The sequence below is a fragment of the Vicia villosa genome, linkage group LG3 (assembly GCF_029867415.1).
Source record: "Vicia villosa cultivar HV-30 ecotype Madison, WI linkage group LG3, Vvil1.0, whole genome shotgun sequence".
Classification (NCBI taxonomy): domain Eukaryota; kingdom Viridiplantae; phylum Streptophyta; class Magnoliopsida; order Fabales; family Fabaceae; genus Vicia; species Vicia villosa.
The window spans coordinates 167,320,233-167,331,594 of record NC_081182.1 but is presented as its reverse complement, the minus strand read 5'-3'; the positions used below and the strand labels follow the sequence as shown (position 1 = coordinate 167,331,594).

Here is an 11,362-nt window from a genome sequence, read left to right as displayed (position 1 = left end):
AGAGAAATCTATCTCGCATTACTTGCACAATCTAACAAATCCATGTAGGGAACAAAATGAGTTAAAAGAAAAGGAGTGTGATTTGACGAGCAAAAAACTCGGATCTTAGAAAATGGCTAATAAAGTCAACCGCCAACGTAGTAACAAGTTCATAAACCAACAATTCACTACGATAAACATAGACAGACCTACATTGAGGCTAAGTGTGGCTTTAGCCACACCAAATTTGTTCATTTTTTCTTATATATATATATATATATATATATATATATATATATATATATATATATATATATATATATATATATATATATATATATATATATATATATATATATATATATATATATATATATATATATATATATATATATATATATATATATATATAGACACACATTAATGTCTTAATTCTTTCTTCTACTAGTATTTTAAATATGAGTCCGGTCATCAAATCAATGAGAGATAGTAATTTATTGGTCAAATTACTAGATCATTGGTCAAACTATATGACTAACTCATATTAAATTGAATAATTCTGTTGAATAAATCGGATAACTTAATTGAATAAATCGGTCTCCCTAATAAAACTATATAGTTATTAAAACAGTCGAGCCAACTGGCTCGATCTCTAAAAAATCATTGCATCTACCAAATTGTAAAATTTCAAAATTTTACAAGTTTATTCCTTTAAATTCAAACTTTAAACATAATCATCACATACAACAAAATAGTATAAAATACAAATCAAAATAAATTTTGAACATAGCCTAATTGTATTATAAATCAAATAACAAAATAACGGTGTGTCTAATAAATTTAATTTCAAAGAGGGAAAGTTGTTCCATATTAGTTTTGAAGAAAGTCTACTTATATTTTGATTTTAATTTTTAATAAAAATTATCAAAACGATGTCGTTTTGTCTGAGAAAAAAACATTTAATGTGTTGGTTTTCTAAAATCGTTGGTTCGTCGGTATTTACCAGTTATGTTTGATTTTGATCGACTCTCACTAATTTAATAGCTTATTCAATCCAACAATCAAATCAAATCAGACTGACAACTCTTCTAATTCTCAGTTCGTCTGGCTGGTTTTGTCTATTTTTAAAACACAGTCACCACCTCTCAAATTTATCTCTCACTTCTATATTTGCTAATCCTTCATATTTGATAGACGATTTTCATTATAAATTCATTACTTTAAATAATATTATTTCTTAATTTTAATATAATTTAATTCATAATTTCTTTTATCGTTTAGCCACACCAGTATCTAATATATGGATCCGCCTCTGATGATAACATCAGAAAAATCAAGATAATTTCTAGCTGATTAGTCTATTTAAATCCAGAAGAATTGAAGCAAATATAAAACTAACCTAGAATCAAGTACACATTAAGAATGCTCAACTCAAAAGTAAATTAGGTGAACTCACGGTAACAATTCACTCAAAAAGTATTCAACATGTTTGTTGAAAATTCGACCAATATTTTTCAACAATTTGCTCGTGTACAATGCTTAAGTAGATTCCTTGTAAAACTTTACAATGTTCAACACCAATAGTTTTATAGTTGCAACGTGACCAAAATTTGACTTAAAGATAACCCCAATTTTACTAATTTTAAATATAGGTTTGGGTTCTTCATTTTCTTAAATCCATAAAGTTTGGTCTTTTTTTTATAAATAAATAAATAAAAATAATGACTTGAGCAGTATAGTTCACAACAGAATATACGTAGTGGGTAGTTGCAGTAGGTTTGAATCAGTAATAGTTGGTTTATCAAACAATCTACTTTTCTTCTCTCTCACTCTATTGCACATTACAAATATTTTCTCTCTATATACCCTTTAAGTTTGAGGTAGCTAGAAACTTGAGAAAATATTTTGAACAGATGATACAAACAAACATGAAATTTGATTTTGCAATTGTTATTATAGCTGTTAGTATTTTGGGAATTGGTATTGAAAGATGTGATTGCAAAATGGTGCAGTTCATTTTTGGAGATTCTTTATCAGATGTTGGAAACAACATCTACCTTTCCAAAAGTCTTGCTCAGGCAAGTTTGCCTTGGTATGGTATTGATATGGGAAATGGTCTTCCTAATGGTAGATTCTCTAATGGTCGTACCGTTGCCGATATTATAGGTACATCTCGGATCCTTGACATGACATAAGTCCGTATCATATCAGTATCACATATCAGATACTGATACATATTAGACACTGATATGTATCAGACATCAGAACATCACCATCATATCAATATTAGATACTGATACATGTCAGACACTAATGTGTATCACACAACAGACATGTTATGTTATGTAGACTATCATCAAAACTAATATTATTTACTTGTTTAGGTGACAGCATGGGGCTTCCAAGGCCTCCAGCGTTTCTGGACCCATCATTAACTGAAGATGTTATATTAGAAAATGGAGTGAACTATGCTTCTGGAGGTGGTGGCATATTGAATGAAACTGGAAGTTTCTTTGTAAGATTGTAATATTTTTAATTAATTCTTTAGATTTATAGTAACCATAGAAAGTCACTAAAATCATCCCTCTTGCAGATTCAAAGATTTTCTCTCAACAAACAGATAGAGCTGTTTCAGGGGACACAAGAACTAATTAGAAGTAAAATTGGAAAAGTGGAGGCAGAGAAGTTTTTTCAGGAAGCACGTTATGTTGTTGCTTTAGGTAGCAATGACTTCATCAATAATTACTTGATGCCTCTTTATAGTGATTCATGGACTTACAATGATGAAACCTTCATGGACTACTTAGTGGGAACACTACAAGAACAACTTAAGGTTCATATTTAACTACTTCAATTCAATCATTTCATTTGTGACTTTGGATTCTTGCAATTAGAGAAAAAAAATTACACAATCATATAATAAGATCAAGCTATTCGAATTCCAACATCACTTTATATTACACATTAAAATACATACAGTAGAGTCTCGCATCAGAAAATATATACTCTAAACATATATTTATAGACATAGATAAATCCTTATGGTATAAGTCAGATTTGTAAGGTTGACTTAAATAATACTACAGTTTTAAAACAGTTTCGGAGTCAAATCAATTTGCATACAAATCCTTTGATTTGAGGGGTTAAAAGTCTTTTACAATTTTTGATTTTGTAATAATTAGGTATTGTATGGCCTAGGAGCAAGGGAACTGATGGTGTTTGGGCTTGGCCCAATGGGCTGCATTCCACTTCAAAGAGTGCTTAGTACATCTGGGAATTGTCAAGAAAAAACAAACAAGCTAGCTCTTAATTTTAACAAAGCTTCAAGCAAAGTTGTAAATGATTTGGGAAAGCAACTTCCAAACTCAAGCTACCGATTTGGAGATGCATATGATGTGGTTAATAATGTGATTATCAACCCAAGCAAGTTTGGTAAGTATATTCCTTCACTCAAGTTTTTAATAATAAAAATAACAAATATATTTTACTTTTTTAGAAATTTAATATTCTTATTATGCAACTGCAAAATTTTACAGTTTTTTCTTTACCCACCTCCCTATGGGGGTCACCCCAGCGAAAACCCCACTTTACCCCTGCTTCGGAAATACATTTCCGAAATATTTTTTTTCTAAATTTTTTCTCGGAAGTGGATTTCCAAAAAAATCCCAAAAATTGAGATTTTGATTAATTCGGAGATGCATCTCCGAAAAAAAAAATCTAAAAATGCCAAAAATTAATATTAGGATATTAATTAATTCATATATCATAAATTTGATATAATTTATGAGTAATGAATAATAATAATTATATATTTTGATATAATTTATGAGTTATGAATAATAATTATTATATATTTCTATTCTGATTCATATTTTAAAATTTAAAATAATTTTAATTAAAAAAACTAAAATAATTTCACTTACAAAATGAGTTATAATTTTTTATTTATATATTTATATATTTATAATAATTATTATGTATTTACAAAAAAAATTAAAAAAAATGAGTGTTTTAATTTATATATTTATATAATAATTATAATAATTATTATATATTTATAAAAATTATTATATATTTATATATTTATATAATAATTATTATATATTAATTATAAATATATTTATATATTTATATATTTATATTATAATAATAAAAATTAAAAAAATGAGTGTTTTAATTTATAATAATTATTATATATTTATATATTTATATATTAATTATTATATATTTATATATTATATATTTATATATTTCTTACAAAATTAATAATTATTATTATATATTTATATATTTCTATTCTGATTCATAATTAAAAATGAGTTATAATTTTGTCTTAATTTTATTTAATGAATAAATTTTATATTTAATTCTATATAATTCAAAATTTACTTATAAAATTAAAATGTTTTTGATTTATATAAGTTAAAAATAATTTTGAACTTTACGAAATTTTGATTCATCTTGATTTTATTGATTCACCTCCATTTTATACCTATTAATTGTATTGATTCACCTTGATTTTAATTTTTTAATAATTATTGAATTCTTTCGGAAGTGTATATCAGAAACATTCCAAGACCAATTTGGTATTGGAATATTTCGGATATGCATCTCCGAAGACACCCCCTCCCAAAAAAAAGGTGTTTTCGGAAATGCATCTCCGAAAACTCAAAAAAGGGGTGTTTTCGGAAATGCATCTCCGAAAACACCTTTTTTTCGTGTTTTCGGAAGTGCATTTCCGAAATAAGACAAATTTAAAAAAAAAAAACGTTTCGGAAATGCATTTCCGAAGTGAGGGTATTTTGGGTTTTTCACCAGAGGTGACCAAGAAAACCGTGTTTTCGGAAGTGCATTTCCGAAATAAGACAATTTTTTTTTTTAAAAAAAAAGCGTTTCGGAAATGCATTTTCGTTGTGGATCACAATTAGGGCTGTTATTGGACCTCTGGATCCGAGAACCGGACCAATGGACCAGCCGAAATGTTACTCGGTCCGTGAATGGATAATTTTTTTATCCGATACCAAAAATGGATACTATATTGGATATTTATCGGATACTTTTGTCCGTTATCCGAAATAATGGTCCAGTTTCGATCAAAAAAATAATCCATCACTGTTTCGATCCGGTCTGAATTTACCTGATTACTGTTTCGATCCGGTTCTCGGGATAGTAAATATTCGGACCGGACCGGACCGATAACAGCCTTAATCACAATGGACAACAATATTTTAATAGTAAATATATTTGTAATTTATTATTTTTATCTAAATGTAGGATTTGAGAACGCCGACTCACCATGTTGCTCATTTGGGAGGATTCGTCCCGCTCTAACATGTATACCAGCTTCAAAACTGTGCAAAGATAGAAGCAAATATGTATTTTGGGATGAATATCATCCGTCAGACAAAGCTAATGAAATGATTGCCACTGAACTCATCAAGAAATTTGGGTTTAAACGTGTTGATCAGACACAATCACCTTCACCGTCACCTGAGCTTGCTCCATCTCCTACTTCAGATGATTAATTGATAAATTATACCTTTTTTTTTTCTTGTTTAATGTTGTAATTGCTTTTGTTATTCGATTTGTATTGTAATAGAAGTAAGTATTTGTGTTTCTTGAAAAGTTATACTAATTTTTGTTGTTGTCTAACCTTGTCATGATAAGAGTCATTCTCATTTACTGTTTTTGAAAATCATAAGGATGGCAAGTTAAGTGAACAAGTACAAGTAGTGCACACCTATGGAAACCCATCCTAAATTTGATGGAAATTTTTTGTTTTGATTGAGTACGGGTTAATATTCATTTGATTTTATTATTTAGTTAGATAATATGAAATATTAGTTTATGATGATGTAATATTTTGGTTATTATATTTTATTTAAAATGTTATTTTTTTCTCTTTCATCACTTTTTTCACTTCTTTCTACCACAAAAAAAAAAAATCTATTCTTGACATATATATTCTTAAATTCGAAAAATGGTATTTATGATTGAAATATTTTTTAGTCAAAAATGGTATAGGGGAAAAATTAATTCAAAAAATCTATTATTGATCTAAATATTTTTATATACGGAAATTTAATATTATCTAAATATTTTGGTAAATGATACCTAAATAAAAAATATTTGTACACGGAAAAAATCTATTATTTACGAAAACTGATATTTATGATCCAAATATTTTTTATTCAAAAATGATATACGGGAAAAAATCTATTATTGATCTAAATATTTTTATATACTAAATTTAATATTGATCCAAATATTTTTGTAAATGATACGTAAATAAAAATGAAGTCTGTATACGGAAAAAAAATCTATTATTAATCTAAATATTTTTATATACGAGAAATGGTATTTATGATCAAATATTTTTGATCCAAAAATGGTATACGGGAAAAAATCTATTATTGATCTAAATATTTTTATATACAAAAATTTAATATAGATCCAAATATTTTTGTAAATGATACCTAGATAAAAATAAGATTTGTATACGGAAAAAATCTATTATTTAAAAAAATGGTATTTATGATCCAAATATTTTTTATTCAAAAATGGTATACGGGAAAAAATCTACTATTGATCTAAATATTTTTATATACGATATTTACCATTGATCTAAATATTTTTGTAAATGATACCTAAACAAAAATGTAATCTATTGATCTAAATATTTTTATACATGAAAAATGTTATTTATGATTCAAATATTTTTTATTCAAAAATGTCATAGGTCAAAATATCTATTATTGATCTAAATATTTTTATATACGAAAATTTAATACTGATCCAAATATTTATGTAAATGATACCTAAACAAAAATAATATTTATATACGGAAAAAAATCAATTATTTACGAAAAATAGTATTTATGATCCAAATATTTTAATTAAAAAATAGTATACGAAAAAAAAATCGGCTATTGATCTAAATATTTTTATATACGAAATTTATTATTGATCCAAATATTATTGTAAACAATACCTAAATAAAAATGAAGTCAGTATATGGGAAAAAATCTATTATTGATCTAAATATTTTTATACACGAGAAATGATATTTATAATCAATTTTTTTTATCCAAAAACGGTATATGGGATAAAATCTATTATTGATCTAATTATTTTTATATATGAAAATTTGATATTGATCCAAATATTTTTGTAAATGATACATAAACAAAAATAATATTTGTATACGGAAAAAAATCTATTATTTACGAAAAATGGTATTTATGACCCAAATATTTTTTATTAAAAAATGATATACACGAAAAAATTTATTATTGATTTAAATATTTTTATATGCGAAATTTACTATTGATTCAAATATTTTTGTAAATGATACCTAAACAAAAATGAAGTCTATATACAGAAAAAAATCTATTATTGATCTAAATTTTTTTATTTACGAGAAATGATATTTATGATCAAATATTTTTTATCCAAAAATAGTATACGAAAAAAATCTATTATTGATCTAAATATTCTTATATACGAAATAATCAATTATTTATCTAATTTTTTTTCTTTTTTAACATTTTATTTAAAGTAAATGATGTATTCAAATACGCGTAACCGAACAAAATCTGTGCTTATGCACGTGTTTTTTACTAATTAATTAATATATATATATATATATACCAGGTAAAAATATTTTTATGTGTCACTTCTAAAAATTCATTTTCACTTTTCAAAAAATTTATTCTACATTAGAGATCTTAGGTTCAACATCTAATAATTAAAATTTTTTAATAATTTAACAATTAAGTAATTGTGATTACTTATAATTTTAATTTAAAATAATTTTTATTAACTAAAAAATAATTTATATAATAGATTTGCAATCTTTTCATCTATTTTATTATTATTAATATATTTTTGAAAGATAAAATTCATTATATTTATTTATTCAATATAGTTAAATTATTTAAGTCGATATTGAAATTTTGGCACTTTCAAATATATTTCAAGACTTATGTCCCAATACCAAAACATAATGTTAAGATAGATGTTAAGACATCATATGCTGACAGAATACTTTTATCAAATTAATAAATTATGTAGAAGTAAATAATAGAAGGTAAAAGACACAATCAATTGTTAACCCAGTTCGGTGCAACTCACCTACTCTAGGGGCATCCAAGCTAGAAAGTAAATTCACTATGATAGTATTAGTTCAAAGCTTAAACAACCCTAGTTTACAAATTATCACCTATTAACTATCTTATGCAACTTCTACCTAGGACACTCTTAGATATGAGAACCCCCGCTCACTTTCCATAATTACACACCTGTGATTGTCAACGATAACAATTGACAGAAGAACATACTTCCAATAAAATATATTTCACTCTTGCTTAAAAGCTCTTAAGTGAATCATTTCCGGCAAGACGATTGTCCATCTCTCAGACTAGTTAATCACCTCAAAGCCCCATACTCGTTAAGCTTTCAAACTCCATACTCGTTAGGTTTGGGACAAACAAATAATCTCCAACGAGATTACCCGACATTGTCTCTTTCAAAGACTCATGCTAGTGTAAGTATGCAACAAACAGGACTTATGCAAATAAGATGGTTCTCAACCTTTTAAACTACGTAATCACACCTCTTCCAACTTTGGACAACATTACACAACATGGCTTCAAACCAATCAACAAAGCATCAATTAGCACATAACAATTCAATCACACGTATTCAAGCATCTCATAACATGTATTGCATCCTTATTCATCAATTCACACCATAAACACATACATATTCAAGTATTATGTTTTCTCCCAAAATTTCATCCAAAAGCTATACAATTCATGCCAAACAATTAATCAAACCTCATAATAATCATTCATAAATCAATAGAATACAAGTTCTCAAGACAATTCAAGCAAATAAAAGAATTCACAAAATTTCCTTCAGTCTGCGGCTCGAATTTAACGAAAAACAGGGTGTTCGCGGCTCGAACTGCACGAAAAACAGAAAACTCCAATTCTATTTGACAGCATATGAGAATTGTCCCAAAATCCACAAAACTTCACAAAAACAGACTTCCAACATATATATGAGAGTCCTAACATGTTTCTATGCATGGGTTAACATAATAACATCATTAAACATGCTTTAATTCATGAAATCTCATAAAATCCACTAAACCCTAACATATGAAATTGAGAGAATGAAGATTATACACCTAACATATCATTACCCACAACATTACCCAATTATATCTACCTATAATCACTTAGATTCACACCCTTACCTTGAATCTTTAGTCCTCCTTCTTCAAGAACCTCCTCCCCTCTTTCTCTTCTCTTCTTATTTTGCCTCTTTTCTTTCTATCTCTTCTAATTAGGTTTTTTCTCATAAACCCTTACTAACTCTATTTTGTTATATTGGGCTTAACCCACCTAACTCCTCATTCTAATTAATTAGGCCCATTAACTATTTACTAGTATTAACATATCAATTCAGTTATTCAAATATCACACATATTCAAATAACCACAAAACACACCAATTAATTAATTTTCACGCAAACAATAATTAATAAAATAAAACACCTAATAAATAAAAACAGGAAATAAAATCGGGTCGTTACAACTCTCCCCCACTTAAAAGATTTTCGTCCTAAATAATTTACCTCAAGCAAATAAATCGAGATAAGAATCTTTTATCTTAATCTCAAGCTCCCACGTCACATTATCACTAGCCGGTCCACCCCAAACGACCTTCACCAAAACGATCTCTTTACCTCGGAGTTGTTTCACTTCTCTATCTTCTATCCTCATAGGTAACGTCTCCACGGTCAAATTATCTCCTCAACTGAGACATGTGAAAAACATCATATAGATTTGAAAGCGACGGCGGTAATACAATCCGATATGCCATCTCACCTACTCTCTCGGTAATATGATATGGACCGATAAAATGCGGTGTCAACTTACGCGATTTCAAAGCCTTAACAACACCCGTTACTGGAGTAACTATAAAAAACACATGGTCATCCTTCTCGATCTCAAGTTATTTTCTCCTCTTATCATGGTAACTCTTCTGACGACTCTGGGAAATCTTCATCTTCTCCCTGATCAACTTAATCTTATCATTAGTCTCTTGAACGATCTCATGTCCAACCAAAGCACTCTCTCTAGATTCATACCAACATAAAGGAGTCCTACACCTTCGACCATACAAAGCTTCAAATAGAGCCATACCAATACTAGAATGAAAACTGTTATAATACGTGAACTCAATCAACGACAAATAGCTATCCCAAGCTCCTTCTTGTTCCAGAACACAAGCCCTCAAAAGATCCTCAAGCCACTGAATCTTCCTCTCAGTCTGACCATCAGTTTGCGGATGATAAGCCGAACTCAAACATAATTTAGTACCCAAATCACTTTGCAAACCTTCCCAAAATTTAGAAGTAAACCTTGAATCTAGAAAAAGAAGTAGAATTATTAACGAATTTTACGTCCAAATTCATCATCCTAAGCCTAGAGTTTTGAAAGAGATTCTTTGGATACCTCATCATCTAGGTTGGATCAAGGTCAATATTGATGATGCCTTAGGAGGCTTTCTTTTTAGAGCAGCCTGTGGTGGGATGTTTAGAAATCAATTTAGTGAGCGTATATGGAGTTTTTCCTGCAACTTGCCTCCGAATAATGCACTTTTTACCGAGATAATGGGAGTTATTTTGGAAATAGAATATGTTGTTAGTTTCAACTGGTCTAATTTGTGGGCGGAGACAGATTCAATTTTATTAGTTAAATCCTACAGTAAAGTGCTTTGGAGACCATGGGAGATTATAACAAAAAAATCATACTTATTCAAAACTTTCTCCACAAACTTTATTAACCACGCAGCGGATTCACAAACTTCTCAAAAATTCAAGTTAACAGCATAACATCTTAGCAAAACAACTTAAAATTACAAATGAATTGCAAAACTTCATAAATATTCAGCAAAACAAACATAAACTAAAAACATGCGTTTGTCCCCTCGAGTGCTACGTATCAGAGCGACACCGAATCGATTCATAACATCTAAATCTTCATCACTACAATCAATTGCACGTTACCAGTATAAAGGTAATGACGAAACAAATAAGGGGTGATATATCAAACCATATAAACATAATTATGATAAATAATATATTTACGGTTCAAGTCATAATAATCATCACTTTTCGGTATAATTGTTACCGTCTAATTTACTTCGCTATTTCAACCAAAACAACATACGTCACAATATCGCACATGGATTCATGTTCAATTCACGACAATTCACATAAGTTCATACATCAAATCACATAAAATCATAATCACACTGTTATACCCCAAAATTTGCCCACATATTTTTCAAGAAAACTCCAATCTGAAAAT

General features: G+C 28.0%; 1 protein-coding gene across 1 annotated transcript; it reads left to right on the top strand.

The window, feature by feature from the left end:
• Window positions 1-1,876: 1,876 nt before the first annotated feature.
• Window positions 1,877-5,814, top strand: LOC131656892 (GDSL esterase/lipase At1g74460-like). Its single transcript, XM_058926456.1, has 5 exons — window positions 1,877-2,145; window positions 2,364-2,494; window positions 2,573-2,812; window positions 3,162-3,411; window positions 5,254-5,814. Exons 1-5 carry the CDS (start codon window positions 1,893-1,895, stop codon window positions 5,502-5,504), a joined length of 1,125 nt encoding a protein of 374 aa, XP_058782439.1. The 5' UTR covers window positions 1,877-1,892; the 3' UTR covers window positions 5,505-5,814.
• Window positions 5,815-11,362: the final 5,548 nt, after the last annotated feature.

What these genes read in the sequence shown, in the direction of transcription:
- LOC131656892 (XM_058926456.1), top strand. Translation starts at nt 1,893, where the DNA reads ATGATACAAACAAACATGAAATTTGATTTTGCAATTGTTATTATAGCT. An exon ending in ATGAAACTGGAAGTTTCTTT is followed by an intron (nt 2,495 to 2,572) that starts GTAAGATTGTAA and finishes TCCCTCTTGCAG; the next exon opens with ATTCAAAGATTTTCTCTCAA. An exon ending in TATCAACCCAAGCAAGTTTG is followed by an intron (nt 3,412 to 5,253) that starts GTAAGTATATTC and finishes ATCTAAATGTAG; the next exon opens with GATTTGAGAACGCCGACTCA.